The sequence below is a fragment of the Schistocerca cancellata genome, chromosome 11 (genome assembly GCF_023864275.1).
Source record: "Schistocerca cancellata isolate TAMUIC-IGC-003103 chromosome 11, iqSchCanc2.1, whole genome shotgun sequence".
NCBI classification, from domain to species: Eukaryota; Metazoa; Arthropoda; class Insecta; order Orthoptera; family Acrididae; genus Schistocerca; species Schistocerca cancellata.
Window position 1 is genome coordinate 11,978,146 of NC_064636.1, and position 21,414 is coordinate 11,999,559.

At 42.1% G+C, this 21,414-nt stretch overlaps 1 protein-coding gene across 1 annotated transcript in view; it reads left to right on the forward strand.

The window, feature by feature from the left end:
- The window catches only part of LOC126108424 (tyrosine-protein phosphatase non-receptor type 11-like), a 249,182-nt gene that overhangs the window by 15,627 nt on the left and 212,141 nt on the right, over window positions 1-21,414 (forward strand). Inside the window, exon 2 of the mRNA XM_049913636.1 lies at window positions 377-629. Within this exon, the coding sequence (XP_049769593.1) occupies window positions 406-629 (224 nt within the window). The 5' untranslated portion in view covers window positions 377-405. The remainder of the gene's footprint in view (window positions 1-376; window positions 630-21,414) is intronic.

A 21,414-nucleotide genomic window follows, 5' to 3' on the forward strand; every position in this document is an offset into this window, starting at 1 on the left:
GGGAGGGGAGGCGTTGAGGCAGAAGTCCCTTGACGGAAAATATGTTTCGCTTTTTTTTTCCCACCGGAAAAAAATGTCGCACAGCGCTGAAAGTTGGAGAGACCCAGCTATGCTCATGGGCTTCGATTTACTACGTCATACTGCAGCCCTTCGTAGTAGGCTTTTCAATGTGTATACGACCTTAGCTTTTCGTCCTCACAGGAATCGTTTCTTACAAGTTGTCCGCCCATATTTACCAACACACCCCTATGATAATGCGCAATTAAGAAACAATAATTGCTAACGTCTTTAGCGCTGTACTATTTGAGCAGTTTTTGCAGAAAAACGTGTTCCGTCGAGCTGTTGTTGACGGCGTGGTTCGCCGTTTCGCCCGCAGGCGGCAGCACCAAGCGGTGCCGCGACGAGATGGAGTCCGGTGGCGCCGCCGCCGCCGCCGTCTCCCCCTCCCCACCTCCCGCCGCTGCCCACAACAGCGCCGAGGCGGTGATCCCTTCTGCGCATGCGCCGAGTCCCGTCGCGCATGCGCCAGCGGCCGCCGCCGTCACTGCGCATGCGCCGACCGTAGCGCCGGGCTTGGAGCCAGCGCGCAGACAGAGCTGCCTGCCAGTCTCCAGCTACAAGCTGCGCAGGTGAGAATGTGTGCATAAACAAAAACACACACACACACACACACACACACACACACACACACACACTAGCTTTTTATCGTCTGAGGAAGCGTTTCTTACAGCTTGACCAGAAGTCGTCTTCCTGCTGCCACCGAACTCCACTAATTCCCATTGTATATAACTTTAACGTACCGGTTTCGCTTTTAAAATTTGCCAATCACACCGTAAAAAAAGAAATGAAAACAAAACTTCAATTGTTCTTGACTAATACTAACAAGGTTATTTTTAAAGAGGTGCTAACGGAGGAGTAGAGTCCAGAATCTGAAATATTCTCAGCACACAGTTGGCAATATCGACGAAGATTCAATTAAGTGTACTGCAGAAGGGTAGCCGCTTCGTACACATACGCTACACTGTTTTTCTTAAGCACACACTTCGTTAATTCTTGCTGACTTTTACTTACAGCATACTTTCTAAAGAAATACCGACGAACAAGGAGGGTCGTGCAACTGAAAATATTGAATACAATATTCCAGAATGAGATTTTCACTCTGCGGCGGAGTGAGCGCTGATAACGAGACTTCCTGGCAGATTAAAACTGTGTGCCGGACCGAGACTCGAACTCGGTACCTCTGCTGATAGCAGGCAAGTGCTCTGCCGACTCACCTGCAATATCCGTTCTTCCAAGAGCGCTGGAGTTGCAGGTTTCGCAGGAGAAGTTCTGTGGAAACTTCCTGGCAGATTAAAACTGTGTGCCCGACCGAGACTCGAACTCGGGACCTTTGCCTTTCGCGGGCAAGTGCTCTACCAACTGAGCTACCCAAGCACGACTCACGCCCGGTACTCACAGCTTTACTTCTGCCAGTACCTCGTCTCCTACCTTCCAAACTTTACGGAAGCTCTCCTGCGAACCTCGCAGAACTAGCACTCCTGAAGGAAAGGATATTGCGGAGACATGGCTTAGCCACAGCCTGGGGGATGTTTCTAGAATAAAGTGGAAGTTTGGAAGGTATGAGAAGAGGTAGTGGCGGAAGTAAAGCTGTGAGGGCGGGTCGTGAGTGGTGCTGAACACCTGCCCTCGAAACGCAAAGGTCGCGAGTTCGAGTCTCTGTCCGGCACACAGTTTTAATATGCCAGCAAGTATGAATATGGCATTAGTAAGTTTAACTGAAAAAGTAAAAACGTGTGTGGAATATGGTGGAGGAGTTCATTAAAAACGATAAATATTTTTTTCTAAATTTTTGAGTACTGACCAAATACCTAACTACATTACAGTGTTTTCAAACGGCGGGCATAAAGTTGAGTTACTACCTGCCTTCCGCATGGAACACTCCTCTCTCACACTGAGTACTGGCGTTAGACACACATTGTTGCTGTCAACAAGTATGGGCCTGAAGATGATGATGTAACAACATCGAAACTAGTCGCCAGTAAAACCAACACCGTAATACAGCTGGAGGAATTTCGTCATTTTTAAACATATATTATACTAGCTGACGTCCCAAATCGTCCATCCCTTCCACCGATGGTAACCCGACGATTAATAAAAAAAAATGGCTCTGAGCACTATGGGACTTAACTTCTGAGGTCATCAGTCCCCTAGAACTTAGAACTACTTAAACCTAACCAACCTAAGGACAACACACAACACCCAGCCATCACGAGGCAGAGAAAATCCCTGACCCCGCCGGGAATCGACGATTAATATTACAACCGTTTGTTGTGGGACGCGGATTCACCGCTACAAACCGACATAAATAACGGTTGCCAACCAAACGTTGAAACCGCGGGACAGAAACTGCACAAGTCGATCACCAAAAGCCATTTAGCTGTTGGACCACTTGCAGGCAACATTCCGGTATCCGACCACTGCTTTGGAATACGTACTCCGCTAAGAGTTCAACACTCCACCTCCAAGTGCCTGTTACCCATTGATAATTACTGAAACAAGAAACGCCAACGGAGTTCTAAGTCAAAAAGGGAAAATGTGCCCCAAAACACAACCCTCGAATTTGCACAGAAACAAAATGAAATTTATTGGTATCCCTTAAGCCTACACAGGTTCGTCACTTTTATGCGACAGCACTTCCAGCTTCGTAATGTGCTCACGATCTGTTTTTTGCCCTTTACCGAACAAATCGTCGCTCATCAATCCACAGGTTAGACGCCGACGCAAGGGAACGCACTTTACATTCCCTTCGCTCTTTCGGACTGCAGTAACTCACTCACTCCTACACCCACATCTATCTCTGCAGTCTGCAAACCACTGTGAAGTGCGTGGCAGAGGGTATGCACCACTGTGGTTGCAGTATTTGTTATCTTTTCCTCGCCATCCCCAATGTGAGCGATGTGTAGGGGATTCTAGTTGTGTTGTTGTGGTCTTCAGTCCAGAGACTGGTTTGATGCAGCTCTCCATGCTACTCTATCCTGTGCAAGCTCCTTCATCTCCCAGTACCTACTGCAGCCTAAATCCTTCTGAATCTGCTTAGTGTATTCATCTCTTCCTCTCCCTCTAAGATTTTTATCCTCCACGCTGCCCTCCAATGCTAAATTTGTGATCCCTTGATGCCTCAGAACATGTCCTACCAACCGATCCCTTCTTCTTATCAAGTTCAGCCACAAACTCCTCTTCTCCCCAATCCTATTCAATACCTCCTCATTAGTTATGTGATCTACCCATCTAATCTTCAGCATTCTTCTGTAGCACCACATTTCAAAAGCTTCTATTCTCTTCTTGTCCAAACTATTTACCGTCCATGTTTCACTTCCATTCATGACTACACTCCACACAAATACTTTCATAAACGACTTCCTGACACTTAAATCAATACTCGATGTTAACAAATTTCTCTTCTTCAGAAACGCTTTCCTTGCCACTGCCAGTCTACATTTTATATCCTCTCTACTTCGACCATCATCAGTTATTTTTCTCCCCAAATAGCAAAACTCATTTACTACTTTAAGTGTCTCATTTCCTAATCTAATTCCCTCAGCATCACCCGAGTTAATTCGACTATATTCCATTACCCTCGTTTTACTTTTGTTGATGTTCATCTTACATCCTACTTTCAGTACACTGTCCGTTCCGTTCAACTGCTCTTCCAAGTCCTTTGCTGTCTTTGACAGAATTGCAATGTCATCGGCGAACCTCAAAGTTTTTATTTCTTCTCCCTGGATTTTAATTCCTGCTCCGAATTTTTCTTTTCTTTCCTTTACTGCTTGCTCAATATACAGATTCAATAACATCGGGGAGAGGCTACAACCCTGTCTCACTCCCTTCCCAACCACTGCTTCCCTTTCATGCCCCTCCACTCTTGTAACTACCATCTGGTTTCTGTACAAATTGAAAATAGCCTTTCGCTCCTTGTATTTTACTCCTGCCACCTTCAGAATTTGAAAGAGAGTATTCCAGTCAACCCTGTCAAAAGCTTTCTACAAATGCTACATACGTAGATTTTCCTTTCCTTAATCTTTCTTCTAAGATCATTCGTAGGGTCAGTATTGCCACACGTGTTCCAACATTTCTACGGAATCCAAACTGATCTTCCCCGAGGTCGGCTTCTACCAGTTTTTCCATTCGTCTGTAAAGAAGTCGCGTTAGTATTTTGCAGCAGTGGCTTATTAAACTGATAGTTCGGTAATTTTCACATCTGTCAACACGTGCTTCCTTTGGGATTGGAATTATTATATTCTTTTTGAAGTCTGAGGGTATTTCCCCTGTCTCATACATCTTGCTCACCACATGGTAGAGTTTTGTCAGGACTGGCTCTCCCAAGGCTGTCAGTAGCTCTAATGGAATGTTGTCTACTCCCGGGGCCTTGTTTCGACTCAGGTCTCTCAGTGCTCTGTCAAACTCTTCACGCAGTATCGTATCTCCCATTTCGTCTTCATCTACATCCTCTTCCATTTCCATAATATTGTCCTCAAGTACATCGCCCTTGTATAAACCCTCTATATACTCCTTCCACCTTTCTGCCTTCCCTTCTTTGCTTAGAACTGGGTTTCCATCTGAGCTCTTGATATCCATACAAGTGGCTCTCTTCTCTCCAAAGGTCTCTTTAATTTTCCTGTTGGCAGTATCTATCTTACCCCTAGTGAGATAAACCTCTACATCCTTAAATTTGTCCTCTAGCCATCCCTGCTTAGCCATTTGGCACATCCTGTCGATTTCATTTTTGAGACGTTTGTATTCCTTTTGCCTGCTTCATTTTCTGCGTTTTTATATTTTCTCCTTTCATCAATTAAATTCAATATTTCTTCTGTTACCCAAGGATTTCTAAGAGCCCTGGTCTTTTTACCTACTTGATTCTCTGCTGCCTTCACTACTTCATCCCTCAAAGCTACCCATTCTTCTTCTACTGTGTTTCTTTCCCCCATTCCTGTCAATTGTTCCCTTATGCTCTCCCTGAAACTCTGTACAAACTCTGGTTTACTCAGATTATCGAGGTCCCATCTCCTCAAATTCCCACCTTTTTGCAATTTCTTCAGTTTTAATCTACAGTTCATAACCAATATATTATGGTCAGTGTCCACATCTGCGCTTGGAAATGTCTTACAATTTAAAACCCGGTTCCTGAATCTCTGTGTCACCATTATATAATCTATCTGAAGCCTTCTTGTATGTCCAGGTTTCTTCCATGTATACAACGGGTTTGTAGTACACTACGTGATTAAAAGTATCCGGACAGCAGGCTGAAAATGACTTACAAGTTCGTGGCGCCCTCCATCGGTAATGCTGGAATTCAGTATGGCGTTGGCTCACTGTTAGTCTTGATGACAGCTTCCACTCTCGCAGGCATACGTTCAGTCAGGTGCTGGAAGGTTTCTCGGGGAATGGCAGCCCATTCTTCACGGAGAGCTGCACTGAGGAGTGGTATCGATGTGGGTCGGTGAGGACTGGCAGGAAGTCGGCGTTCCAAAACATCCCAAAGGTGTTCTGTAGGATTCAGGTCAGGACTCTGTGCAGGTCAGTCCATTACAGGGATGTTGTTGACGTGTAACCACTCCCCTACAAGTCGTGTGTTATGAACAGGTGCTCGATCGTGTTGAAAGCTACAATCGCTCTTCAACCGTGGTAAGCAAGAACGTGCTTAAAACATCAGTGGAGGCGTGTGCTGTGATAGTGCCACGCAAAACAACAAGGTGTGCAAGCCCCCTCCACGGAAAACACGACCACAACATAACACCACCGCCTATGAATTTTACTGTTGACACTACACACGCTGGCAGATGACGTTCATCGGGCATTCGCCGTACCCACACCCTGCCATCGGACCGCCACACTGTGTACCTTGATTCGTCACTCCACACAAAGTTTTCCCACTGTTGAGTCGTGGAATGTTTACGCTCCTTAGACCGAGCGAGGCGTCGTTTGGCATTTACCGGTGTGATGTGTCGCTTATGAGCAGCTCGACAGTCAAATCCAAGTTTTCTCACCTCCCGCCTAGCTGTCATAGTACTTGCATTCGATCCTGATGCAGTTTGGTATTCCTGTTCGAATGGTCTGGACAGATGTCTGCCTATTACACATCACCATCCTGTTCAACTGTCGGCGGTCTCTGCCAGTCAACACACGAGGTCGGCCTGTACGCTTCTGTGCTGTACGTGTCCCTCCACGTTTCCACTTCACTATCACATCGGAAACAGTGGACCCAGGGATGTTTAGCAGTGTGTAAATCTCGCGTACAGACGTACGACACAAGTGGCACCCAATCACCTGACCACGTTCGGAGTCCGTGAGTTCCGCGGAGCGCCCCATTCTCCTCCTTCACGATGTCTGATGACTTCTGAGGTCGCTGATATTGGGTACCTAGCAGTGGGTGGTAACACAATGCACCTGATATGAAAAACGTATGTTTCTGAGTGTGTCCGGATAATGTCGATCACGTGGTCTAAATTCGTAGAGTAAATGATTTAAAGCCGGTACTTGAAACTTTGTTCGTAGCCTTTCTCGGGACAGTTCACGCCTGTCTTGACGAGTCTTGCAGTTCGGTTCCTTCAGTGCCCCTGTGACACTCTCGCACGGACCAGACAAACGTGTGACGATGCGCGCTGCCCTTCCCTGTACACGTTCCAGTACCACGTGCTAGCCCTGCCTCGTACGGCTCCCACGCACTGGAGCAACATCCGAGAAGCCGTCGCGCAAGTGACTTGTAAGCGATCCCCTCTGTAGACTGGCTGCACTTCCCCAGTATTCCACCAGCAAACCCGAGTCCACCACCTGCCTTACGCACGACTCGGCCTACGAGATCATTCCACTTCATGTCCCTACGAAGTGTGAGAGCCAGGTATTTGTATCAGTTGGGCGAGTCCTCTAGTGACTCATTGATATTATAGTCAGAGAATACCACAATTTTTTTTTCTTTTGTGGAGTGCGCAGTTTCACATTTCTGAACATTTAGAGCAAGACGCCAATCTTTGCACCACTCTGAATTCTTATCAGTATGTCGCTGAATATTTATGTAGCTTCTTTCAGGCAGTAGTTCACCACAAGTGATTGCATCGTCTGCAAAACGTGTTAGTTTGCTAATAATATTGTCTGCAACGTCATTGATACGTAACCCAATGGTCTCACCACGCCCAGGAATAGGAAGAAGATGACGTGGGATTTGTTTCGCCTTGCGGACCAGATAGGTCGAGACAGTTGCCGTTTTCTGTGTGATTTTGCACTCTCATTACAGGGCTTTTTCATTCGTACTGATTTTAATTTTTTAAATGTACACCTACAACGAGAGGAACCCCCCCCCCCCCCCCCCCCCCCCGAGCGGTGTGATCAACATCATCATTTTGAAACCAGATTTACGGTTGTATTGGTTAAGGTCCCAGGTATCACACAGTGGAGCCATTCACACTGGTGGGCCGTCATTTGGGAATAATTGACGAAAAAAAGAAAGTCTGAATTTTGCGTGCTGCTCAGTTAACACATTTTTGCCTGAATTATTTTTTTCTTCTGATTTCTGCAAATTAATGTGTTTATTGTCATCAAAGAAAAGCAATACAACAATCAAAACAAAAAATATAATCAATAATTGAAACAAAAAAGAGCGTAACATACATGTCACGTTAGGCAGAACATACATTTTAGGCACAATATATGACAGCAAGTAAAATAATACTCTCTATGTGATTTACGTCAATTTCAGGCGACAGTACTCACTTTCTGTGATATGGCACAAAACATTCTATGCACAAATCAACACCACATTGTTCTTGGGCATTCCTTTGCAGTTTCCCGCCGCACAGCGTCTTCATTTTTTTCTGTGGGACCACGGCAACTCCACCATCTGGTGAGCAAGGCGTACGAGACAGGCGAAATAGCCTCACTCTTCAAGAGCAAAGCAGGTGTTGTCAGTTGTGAAAACTACCGAACTATCAGTTTAATAAGCCACACCTGCTGAATACTAACGCGAATTCTTTACAGACGAATGGAAAAACAGGTAGAAGCCGACCGCGGGGAAGATCAGTTTGGATTCCGTAGAAATGTTGGAACACGTGAGGCAATACTGACCCTACGACTTATCTTAGAAGAAAGATTAAGGAAAGGCAAACCTACGTTTCTAGCATTTGTAGATTTAGAGAAAGCTTTTGACAATGTTGACTGGGATACTTTGAGGTTCGCCGATGGCATTGTAATTCAGTCAGAGGCAGCAAAAGGACTTGGAAGAGCAGTTGAACGGAATGGACGGTGTCTTGAAAGGGGGATATAACATCAACATCAACAAAAGCAAAACGAGAATAATGGAATGTAGTCGAATTAAGTCGGGTGATGCTGAGGGAATTGGATTAGGGAATGAGACAAAAAGTAGTAAAGGAGTTTTGCTATTTGGGGAGGAAAATAACAAATGATGGTCGAAGTATTGAGGATATAAAATGTAGACTGGCAATGGCAAGGAAAGCGGTTCTGGAGAAGAGAAATTTGTTAAGATCGAGTATAGATTTAAGTGTCAGGAAGTCGTTTCTGAAAGTATTTGTATGGAGTGTAGCCATGCAGAATAGTAATTGCATCCCCACGCCACGATCCGTTAAGCTCATATTGGTCGTTGGCTGTAACAGTAAAAAAACATTAAAACATTTCATTATCTTGTATCTTTTAGCACCGTTAAAATGAGGACTCATGAGCCTTAACTAATTCAGATTAATTTAATTGCAAATGGTTTCAAAGCTAATACACGACGCTTACATCACATTCGTCTACACAAAAGAAAGATTAATTAATGATACGCAAGCAACGCAGCTATAGCGCGTCCTGTGAGTATAAAGGAGAGACACAGCAGAGCGGGAACGCTCGTCACTTTTTTTTTTTTTAACAGAAAAACTATCACAGACGGTCGCAGTGAGCCACGGGCTGATTGCTGCTGTATCTTTGAAATATTGTTCATGAAATGATAATTAAATTTCATAAAGTTAGTTTACGTAACGTATTTTTCAGATTATTTACAGTAAATAAATAGTTAACTGCACATTTTTATGATTTCTGTCGTTTTTGCGACCTACTGTTTATGTGAAATTACGCGGGTCTGTCCGTGTAAGACCTTTTGAAGAAAGACGTCACATCTCTGCCCAGCAGAGCTTTGCCGTCTACACTTTCAGCGAAATCAGTAACTGTGGAAAGTAGGAATATGAAATGCACTACCTACAGTATTTAACGTTCAGTTAAACCGCTACAGTTACCAACACAGAAGAAACCAGTTTCACGATTGTTGCTACATTTGTGCCAGTATAAAGACATTCGTTTTTGAAGCAATAGTAATTACATTCCAAAAACATTCGTGTGTTTAGAAAGTGGAGTGACACGTAAGAATGTCCATACTATTAGACACTTTTTTTTTTTCTTTGCAACGAAAGAGCCTATCATAATAACAGACAATAGTAATATGTGCTTCTCTTGCGTGAAATATTTTTGTTTCTTCTCTTCCTTTCAGCGGGATAAGCTGCAGATAAACACATGTTCGGCAGTATTTCTTCATGAATAAGTTGCACATAACTTATGTCGCTGGGTCATTGGGATACGGCCGATTTTTACGTTTATTTCCCGGCGGTTCCTGTATCCACGGTTTCTAACGCGCCGAACGCAGACTTGAAACAGGTCTTTCGTTAATTGAGTAGAAAAATAATTAAAAACCAACGATGCGCGTGACTGTCAGCAGTGCACAGAAAGAAAAGCAGAGGGCGGCTCCTTTGATTTGTGTCAAATCGACCGTCGCGCCCGACGCCATATTGAAATCGGTAGACGCGAAGCGATAGCTGCTTACTCTTACGGATCGAAATGCACATTCTTACAATACGGAAGTAAGATAGCTCACTGAATGAAAACTTTTATGAAAGGAAAAGCTAATGCAACAAGTTGTGATAAATGTTCAATTGAAGCTTTTAAAATCATTCCTGTTCACATGTGCAACTACTTTCAGCTTCAGATAACAAAGAAGCTACTTTGTTTTGTAGATATCGGTTTTATTTTGCTTCTTAATTTTTCTTTTTTGGGACTTCGAGCTGCTAAATCCACTTACTACAGAAATGGTTGTTATGGGACACTCAGCAATACTTCTGCTTTTGCGTTGTGTAACTGTTGTGGAATATCTTCCACTTAATCGCCTTCTTCCAGCAGTGACGATAACAACAAAACGCAATCAGTAATTTGAGAAACATGCTTCTACTTAAACAGTTGACGAATACTTTTACGCGTTGTCGTCCGACAACACGCTTAAATAAAATACGCTACTGGCCATTAAAATTGCTACACCACGAGGATGACGTGCTACAGGCACGAAATTTAACCGACAGGAAGAAGATGCTGTCATACGCAAATGATTAGCTTTCCAGAGCATTCACACAATGTTGGCGCCGGTGGCGACACCTACAACGTGCTGACGTGAGGAAAGTTTCCAACCGATTTCTCATAAACAAACAGCAGTTGATCGGCGTTGCATGGTGAAACGTTGTTGTGATGCCTCGTGTAAGGAGCAGATATGCGTACCATAACATTTCCGACTTTTATAAAAGTCAGACTGTAGCCTATAGCGATTGCGGCTTATCGTGTCGCGACATTGCTGCCCGCGTCAGTCGAGATCCAATGACTGTTAGCAGAATATGGAATCGGTGGGTTCAGGAAGGTAATACGGAACGCCGTGCTGGATCCCGACGGCCTCGTATCACTAGCAGTCGAGATGACAGGCATCTTACCCGCACGGCTGTAAAGGATCGTGCAGCCACGTCTCGATCCCTGAGACAACAGATGGGGACGTTTGCAAGACGACAACCGTCTGCACGAACAGTTCGACGACGTTTGCAGCAGCACGGACTATCAGCTCGGAGACCGTGGCTGCGGTTACCCTTGACGCTGCATCACAGACAGGAGAGCCTGCGACGGTGTACTCGACGACGAACCTGGGTGCACGAATGGCAAAACGTCACTTTTTCGGATGAATCGAGGTTCTGTTTACAGCATCACGATGGTCGCATCCGCGTTTGGCGACATCGCGGTGAACGCACATTGGAAGCGTGTATTCGTCATCGTCATACTGGCGTATCAACCGGTGTGATGGTATGGTGTGCCATTGGTTACACGTCTCGGTCACCTCTTGTTCGCATTGACGGCGCTTTGAACAGTGGACGTTACATTTCAGATGTGTTACGACCCGTGGCTCTACTCTTCATTCGATCCCTGCGAAACCCTACATTTCAGCAGGATAGTGCACGACCGCACGTTGCAGGTCCTGTACGGGCGTTTCTGGATACAGAAAATGTTCGACTGCTGCCCTGGCCAGCACATTCTCCAGATCTCTCACCAATTGAAAACGTCTGGTCAATGGTGGCCGAGCAACTGGCTCGTCACAATACGCCAGTCACTACTCTCGATGAACTGTGGTATCGTGTTGAAGCTACACGGGCAGCTGTACCTGTACACGCTATCCGAGCTCTGTCTGACTCAATGCCCAGGCGTATCGAGGCCGTTATTACGGCCAGAGGTGGTTGTTCTGGGTACCGATTTCTCGGGATCTATGCACCTGAATTGCATGAAAATGTAATCACGTCAGTTCTAGTATAATATATTTGTCCAATGAACACCCGTTTATCATCTGCATTTCTTCTTGGTGTAATAATTGTAATGGCCTGTAGTGTGTTTTTACTTAGATTTTCTCCATACTGTAGTACGATGTGGCTTTCCTTCCAACTTGAGTAACAATTCGGTATGTTAGCTGTGAGGGCTGTTCAATAAAGAATGATCATAATTTCTTTATGGTCATAATTTCTCGCGCTAATATTTAATCTTAACATATTCTGTTGGCTTAATGTGGAACAAACGCGCCGTAGTAGTTTCATTGTTTGAACTCCTGGTTCCCGCCTGTGAGAGGCAGACAGGGTCAGACGTGTGTTCAGTGTCGCTAGGTATCGCCTACCGCTGCAGTGGAGGCAACACGCGGGGAAAAATATGCGGCTCTGAAATTCTGCTTTCGTCTCAACAAGTCTTCAGTTGAGGCCTACACAACGTTCTTCCCCCTAGAGCAGAACACGAAGGTGATTAAAATGTGTACAGAAGGGAGACAATCTGTTTCAAAGGATGTGGACCCGGTGCCCCAGTTACTGCTCTTACGAAAGAAAACATCCAACACTGCTGGTGTCATCGTGAGAGAGGATCGACGAATTACCTTAAGATACAAGTATAGCTACCACACCCGACAGACAAGAATTAACTGGTGAAATTGTAAACGATGTTTTTCAGAAAATAATTAAGTGGTTCTCTGCAAATGGGCTCTCATTAAACTTTGACAAAACACAATATATACAGTTCCACACAGTAAATGGAATGACCCCATTAATAAATATAGACTTGGATCAGAAATCGGTAGCTAAGGTAGAATACTCAAAATTTCTAGGTGTATGCATTGATGAGGGGTTGAACTGGAAAAAACACACAGAGGATCTGCTGAAGCGTTTCAGTTCAGCTAATTATGCTATTAGGGTCATTGCAAATTTTGGCGGTATACATCCCAGTAAATTAGCTTACCACGCCTATTTCCATTCTCTGCTTTCGTATGGCATCATATTCTGGGGTAACTCATCATTGAGTAAAAGTGTGTTCATTGCACAAAAGCGTGTAGTCAGAATAAGTGCTGGAGCTTATCCAAGATCATCTTGCAGACACTTATTTAAAGAGCTAGAAATCTTCACTGTAGCCTCACTATATATATATATATATATATATATATATATATATATATATATATAATATTCACGTATGAAATTTATTAAGCCGAACGAATTCAAAAGTAATAGCAGTGTACATGGCTACAAGACTAGGAGGAAGGATGATCTTCAAGATTAAATCTAACTGCCGATGAAACTTGGCTACCTGACTTTGATCCTGAGGGCAAACAGCAAGTGTAAATCTCGTTCATCACCAACCCCCGAAAAAGCAAAAGTGGTCGCTTCTGCTGCGAAAGTTGTGGTCATCCGATTCTTTGATATTCGTGGAATGGTTCATCAGCATGTTGTACCTGCACACACGCCAGTAACTGGACAGTACTACAGGGATGTCCTGCAAACATTACAAGTCCATGTCGGGCGCATTTCCGTGAAGCAGGCTGGATACTGCACGGCGATACTGCGCGGCCGCATATTGCCGGTGCTGCTGCTCAATATCTTGGAAAAGTCAACGCGAAGTGCGTCCCTCAGCCTCCCTGTATTCCCTGACACGAAGAGGCGCCCTCGTGGGAGGCGTCATCAGTCATCAGAAGCAGTGCTGAAGGCTGCGGGGGCGACTTTTAAGGACCTCTCAAAAAATGGTTTTCAGCATGTACGAGGGCAGTTCAATAAGTAATGCAACACATTTTTTTTTCTGAAACAGGGGTTGTTTTATTCAGCATTGAAATACACCAGGTTATTCCCCAATCTTTTAGCTACACAACACTATTTTTCAACGTAATCTCCATTCAATGCTACGGCCTTACGCCACCTTGAAATGAGGGCCTGCACGGTACCATTCCACTGGTCGATGTCGGAGCCAACGTCGTACTGCATCAATAACTTCATCATCCGCGTAGTGCCTCCCACGGATTGCGTCCTTCATTGGGCCAAACATATGGAAATCCGACGGTGCGAGATCGGGGCTGTAGGGTGCATGAGGAAGAACGGTCCACTGAAGTTTTGTGAGCTCCTCTCGGGTGCGAAGACTTGTGTGAGGTCTTCCGTTGTCACGAAGAAGAAGTTCGTTCAGATTTTTGTGCCTACGAACACGCTGAAGTCGTTTTTTCAATTTCTGAAGAGTAGCACCAGTGTGTCCGCACGCTCCGCCATTACAGGAGTCACAGCTGTGCACGGCCGGCCCGCACTCGGGAGATCAGTCAGTCTCGCTTGACCTTGTGGCGATGATGACACACGCTTTGCCCAACGACTCACCGTGCTTTTGTCCACTGCCAGATCACCGTAGACATTCTGCAAGTGCCTACGAATATCTGAGATGCCCTGGTTTTCCGCCAAAAGAAACTCGATCACTGCCCGTTGTTTGCAACGCACATCCGTTACAGACGCCATTTTAACAGCTCCGTACAGCGCTGCCACCTGTCGGAAGTCAATGAAACTATACGAGACGAAGCGGGAATGTTTGAAAATATTCCAAAAGAAATTTCCTGGTTTTTTTCAACCAAAATTGGCCGAGAAAAAAAATGTGTTGCATTACTTATTGAACGGCCCTCGTATTTGAAGACTGGAAGAGATGTTGGGACAAGAGCATCGCGTTCGTGGGGGACTACATTACAAGGACCATCAGAATAATGAGGATGAGTAAAGGTATGTTGTAAAAAAAAAAATGATCTTTCTTATTGAACAGCCCTCATAAGTATAGTATACAGGAAAGTATCACATAAACCGAACCAGACGTAAAGCAAGCAATGATAACATTTTGAACTGCAAATTTTTTGCTGTTGGGTACTTGGAAATTGAGTATCACTCTATGACAAATATCGAAAAGACAGGTTCTTAATCGATCTTTGGTATGAAGCTATAGGTCGAAAGAAATCAGTTTTGTGCGGCAGTTAGTTTTCCTCAGAATCAGATGAGAGGTATTGTATACAGTAGCGAAGGAAACGCGTAAATACGAAACAAGTGGTTTTTAATTTTTTTAAGGAAAAGATCTTCTTCAGTAGCGCTACAGCCCTTGGTGAGCCTTGGCTTTTTCAACAATCTTCCTCCACACTTCTCTGTTATTTGCTGCACTTTTCCACCCGCCGACTCCCGTATTGGTGATATCCACTATTACCTCGTCGATCCATCTTCTTCTAGGTCTCCCTTTTCGCCTAACTGAATGGATCATACCTTTCATCATTTTCTTTGGAATTCTATCCTCTGCCATTCTCTCCAAGTGTCCTAGCCATCGTATTCGCTGTGATTTCACAAATTTCACTGTGTCCCTGCCTTGTATTAACTCTTGTAATTCGGCATTGTAGCATATTCTTGGAAGCAGGATAGACACCGACTGGAAGAGCACCACAGTAATTAAAACAAGGATACCAACGGCAAAGGAGGCGTTTTATAAGAAGAGGAGAATCTTCTGCAGCGGTCTGGACAGAGAACTCAGGAAGAGACTCATAAAATGTCTTGTATGGAGTGTTCTTGTATATGGCGCTGAAACATGGGACTATGAGGAAGAAAGACACAGAAAGGCTGGAAGCTATTGAGGTCTGGACATGGCGGAAGATGGAAAGAATAAGTTGGATGGACAGAGCAAAAAATGAAGAGGTACTGAGAAGAGTGGGAGAGAAAAGACAGTTACTAGATGTAATAAAGAGAAGAAAAAGAAATTGGATTCGGCATATATTAAGAAAGAATGACGGACTGATGAAATCAGTTTTAGAAGGTTATGTAGGAGGGAAAAGAAAGCGAGGAAGGAAGAGATTCCAGATACTGGATGACATGATGGACGGTACAACATACAGCAGCCTTAAGAAGGAAGCAATGGATCGCAGAAAATGGAGAGGCAAAGGACCTGCTAATGTAGCAGGTGACATGATGATGATGATGATGATGATGATGATGATGATGATGATGGTGTATTCTCCAGCCTTCTTCCTCCCTTACTGTCCCGTAGATTTTGCGCACTACTTTCCGCTCAATGCTTCTTAGTGCATTTTTACCGTGTTCTGTCAACGTCCGTACCTCTGGGCAGACTAGGGAATTATATATTAGCAGTTTAGTTTGTCTTGTAACATGGCTATTTTTGAAAAACTGCATATTTGCAAAGTAAGCTCTGTTTCCTGCTTGTATTCTTTCCCTTATGGCCTTTCCAATACTGTTGTCATTTGTTATTAGGGCTCCCAAGTAGTTAAAAGAGGACTCTCCACTGAGACATTTCCCGTTGATGTTCAGGTTCTTAGGGGTTCTTGTGGCCTCAGGTTGTGACATTACCATATATTTTGTTTTGTTTTCATTTGCTATGAGGCCAACCTGTAAAGCATTTGTTTCCATTGCCCGGTATGTTTCTAGGAGTGTATTAGTGTTCCTTCCTACTATAGCAACGTCATCAGCGTATGCACATATCTGGCTAGTTTACATAAATATGGTGCCTCTTTTGTTGGTTTTATTTACTACACTATGCAGGGCTATATTGAATAAGACAGTGGATAGTGTCACCTTGCTTCACACCTTTATTAAAGTCAGAGCTTTCACTTGTTCTGCTAAGGACCTTTACTTTTGCTCTTTGTCATTGTCATTCTTTCAGTACTCTGTATAGTTCTTACGATTTATGCTGTCAGAGGCTCGTTTGAAATCAATGACTAGGAAATGCAGAGCTATATCATGTTCATAGAACTTTTCCACCATTTGCCTTATCACAAATATTTGATCAGTTGCCCCTCTGCCTGATCGAAAGCCACACTGATATTCCCCCAGTATGCCCTCTGCATACTTCTGTATCCTTTCGTTTAGTATGCTTGTCAAGATGTTATAAGCTGTACGTAGGAATGTCACACCTCTATAGTTCTCACATGCTGTTCTGTCCCCTTTCTTATAAATTGAGACTATTATTCCAATTATCTGGCATAGCTTCTGTTTCCCATATATCTGATATTAATGTGTGCAGTTTCTTTATTACAGCCTCACCGCCAGTTTTTATTAATTCAGCAGTTATGCTGTCTTCCCCAGGGGCTCGATTGTTTTCTGACTTGTGCGCAGCCTGGGAGAGCTCTTGCAGTGTTGGCTTTCTTGCCTCATTCGTTTCATTGTCTACTTCCAGCTCCACTCTTCCCTCTTTTGCAGCTGTCTCTTCATCTTCTAGGCTGTGTAGTGTTACCTTTTTAATTTATTATCTTCTCATTAACTATTAAAACAACATCGCTTTGTAATGTAAATTTTAATTTTCACCAAAAGCACATTCAACGTCGCCGAAAAATACACGTCTTTCGTAACAAGACAAGAGAGAGAGACTCCTCCTTTAGTTCTTAAAAACAAAAAACTACGCAAAAGTAAAAAAAAAGAACAAAATTATTTATAAAATCGGTCGCTGGCGCAGCGCTCTTCTGCGTGCGCGATCGTAAATTATAACTTTGCGGAAGTCAAAGTACCATTACAATGCCTCCTCTACTGACACGCTCCGCAAGCGAGCGTGGCAGTATAGAAAATTTACATAGATACATACATATATGAGAAAATAAGAAATTTACATATTACAAAAAATATTTCTGAGCACAATGCGCTTTGCATATCAGTCTTTGTATACAGTCCTTTTGGTGTGTATCTTCTTTAGGAGTCGTAACATTAATGTCTTTGAATTGCAGCGTAGTATCGTTGCTTAGCACAGCGTTTGAATTCAGTCCACATGATTCATGTTTACAATGGAATTAATTCGAACAATAAATGTTTCTATTATATTGCTCCAATGTCTTTAAACGTAGTATCGGATTCTGAGTGTGTGTCTACTGCCTGGATGTCTAACGTGTGACTTGAAGAAAATCCAAAGTTCGTTCAATCTGTCAACACGAAATTGTTATCTCCAGCAGTCGAATTTTGGTGGCGTCCACCGGGGTATAAATGGTCAATGAGGGCACAGGAAACACCTCACTGCCTACGTCCGCCGCTCGTGGTCTCGCGGTAGCGTTCTCGCTTCCCGAGCACGGGGTCCCGGGTTCGATTCCCGGCGGGGTCAGGGATTTTCACCTGCCTCGAGATGACTGGGTGTTTGTGTTGTCCTCATCATTTCATCATCATCCAGGAAAGTGGCGAAATTGGACTGAGCAAAGATTGGGTAATTGTACGGGCGCTGATAACCACGCAGTTGAGCGCCCCACAAACCAAACATCATCACCACCTCACTGCCTACGACAGGTGATGAGCTTGTCTTTTACACCAACCTGAAGACCTGCCGGCTTCCACAACACCATACACTTCAAAGCATATTGACACTACGTAAATATTTCTTGACCAGTGTTCCATCAAGTTGGTTTCTTCTTTGTATTTTCAGTTCCATTTATATGAATCATGTGCTACATGCACAAGTCCTTTGCAGTTCATTAACATCTCCTTAAAATACATTTCTCGATACAATAAGTACACGAATATACAAATATTTACAATTAATCATTACATGAGATACATTGTCATAGGGTACATATACAGAATTAAATGAAAAATATAGTCAATTTTTTTTTACATAATATCATTGTGCTGACATGTGAATTATATTACATTCAGATTGAAATATGCACTTTATTTGTTAGCTCTTTTTTTTTCGTTACACTTGCAACATTTGAAGATAATTGTGGCAACTCGCCAGAATATTCAACTTAAAATTCATCTTGCCTCCTGGAATAAAATTTACACATATTTCAAGCTTCAAGACAGCCCTCTGTAGGAGGATAGGTTCATGGGATGGTTGCTGACTACTTCATAAATACTAGTAAAGTGATCCCCTACAGTGGACTACACAAAATAAAATATGATAAATAAAATACATGTTAACTTAATATAACGTAAAAGTTCCTATACCTAATACCGTTTCTAAGTGTGGTGTCCCCACTATTGCTCTTTCTAAGAGTGGTACCCCTCTATTACCGTTTCTAAGAGTGGTGCCCCTCTAAATATCTTAGGATCCTACAAGTATGTACATCAGTGTGGTAAGTGAATATATATATATATATATAATCTAGTTCAAGTCAATCATGTTCCTATAAAGTTTGTGTAGTTCATCTCCTTCCTTTCATGAGTGTCAAGCAATATAAATAAATGTTTTACTTACTAAATAAATAAATCTTCTTAGATAATTGTTGCTGCGTTCCATGCTGTATATCCATTCTGTATTTACCTTGTGGTACCTGTAAAATTCTATTCATAAATAAATGTGTGTATGTCTCTCCATACTGTCAGATAATCACGAATTATATAATGTCAAATATTTCATCAACATGTATAAATTTTTCTAAGGAAGGGATGAGAGTATGAGCCACAACAGAGGACTGACGTTTTGTTGTCTCCTTATTCTCCTTTCTATTTAATGGTGCATCAGTTCAGTTCAGTAGATGAGCTTTAATTATGTCATTAGATGACTGCTAAATATGTTCTCTTAAATAATTCTTCCAATCTGAAGTGTCAAGCCTACATAACTCCAAAAATTTCATTACAAGTTCCCATTAGATTAGTGTTAAAGTGTTATAGATTTAAATCTTCTGGTATATTTCCAACAGTGGCTGCTGTAAATAATTCCCTCCACATAAATCTATACTTTCACCTTTAGTTGTAAGAATATGTAAGACATCACGTAAGTTATTAGGTATCTCAGGCACACCAATCTTTCAATAAATAATATTCTTTCCATTACTTTCATTCTGTATTCCATGAGTACATGTGATATAGCATTCAAATCTAGTTTCTCTCCTCTCAACATATTCTCAATTACTCATAACATTCTCAGCTACCCATTATTCATTCTTCACAAAATAACATATACTTATTCGTCAGCATTATATATATATATATATATATATATATATATATATATATATATATATATATATATATATATATATATATATATATATATATATATATATATATATATATATATATATATATATATATATATATATATATTCCTCTTATTCATCACCACTTACTTTTTACTTCAACAACAACAACAACAACAACAATAATAATACCCTTTTCTCATCTTATATTCCATTTCCCTCTCTCCATATTACTATTTATCCTCTTATTAAACTAAAATTACATTCACTCATCTCATTCAGTCACTCACATCACTCATATCAACATCACTATTATCACATGCCTCCTAAAGAAAATAATTCTGTTCAGTTCTCTGCCTCCTCTAATGTGTATATGCCTCCTCTAATGTGTATATGCCTCAATAGCAACTCCTCTTGTAACCAAATATCTTATTAGCTATTGGATGGTTCACATTGCTTTCTAGACTTACCTGCATTCATTAGATTGTAAGTATCTGTATAACTTAAATGTAGGCTCATCATGACTGTATATCATATTAATTATCTTCTCCTCAGTAGCTAACATTTTACTGTATGTATTTTTTCAAATGTCTGTGTGGATGTAGACCTCTGGGTTTATGTGTTAATGGATATTCTAATGAATAACAGCCAGGGTGTGGAATATTTGCAATTCGGTATGGTCCAGAGTATAAGATCTGCCATTTCCTGTTTAAATGTTTCAGTTTTGTGGGTTTAGGATGTGTTCTTAGTAAAACTAACTCATCAACTTGAAATGTTTGTGCTTTCCTGACACCTCTGTCATATTTCTGCTTTCTTTCCTTAGCTTTGTCACATAATGTTGTGTAAGCTTGTCTTACCTTTTCTTCTAAACTAACATGATTTGTTGTTGCTGTAAATTTAGGTAGAGGGTCTGTCCATTCATTTCTTTCTGTTTTATCCATAATTAATTCAGTTGGTGTGCATCCAGTAGAAATGTGAGTTAAATTGTTCACTATTTGTTCAAATGGTGCTAGGTATTCTACCCATTTTGTGTGCTTCTCTGGTGTGTGTGTTCTCATAAACTGTCCAAATTCTCGAAATGTTCTTTCTGCTGGGTTACCTGCTGTGTGAAATCTTGAAATTAAAATATGTTTAACATTCTGTTCTTCAATAAATGTCTTCCATTTTAAAATGGTAAAATATGCTGCATTATCCGTGATCATAACTTCAGGTTTTCCTATTCTTATAAAATAATCTGTTAATAGAGGTCTGGTAATAGCAGTGGTAGAAACTGAACGTAAAGCATATAATTTTAAATACTTTGCGGAAACATCTAACACAGCAAGGATGTATTTCATTCCTCCACGTGCTTGTGGATAGGGTCCTGCAATATCTAAAGAAATTAGCTGTAATGGCCTCTTAGGTATGATTGGGTGCAATTCATTCATGCTTGTGCGATTAGAATATTTGGCTTTCTGACATATGATGCATTTCCTAATATTACTCAATACTCTTCGCCTTAAATTTGGAAAGTAGCAATATTGTATAATCTTATATGTACATTTGGTTACACCATAGTGTCCCCAAGTTCTGTGTGTAAATAAAATAAAATCATCAACATGAGCTTCAGGTAAGCAAACACACCAATGCTGTGATTCAGGGTTTCGTCGGTGAAATAATACTTCTTTGTGTAACGTGTAATATTTTTCAAGATGTGGGTCTGTTCCTGCACGTAATTTATTCTTTATCTGGATCCACCTGGGATCATTGTCCTGCAACATGGCTAACATCCTGCACATGTTTTTGTAGTAAGGTGCAAATGTACCATCATACATGAGTAAAATTTTGAAATCTGATGTTTGTTCTGTCACATCTGAAAA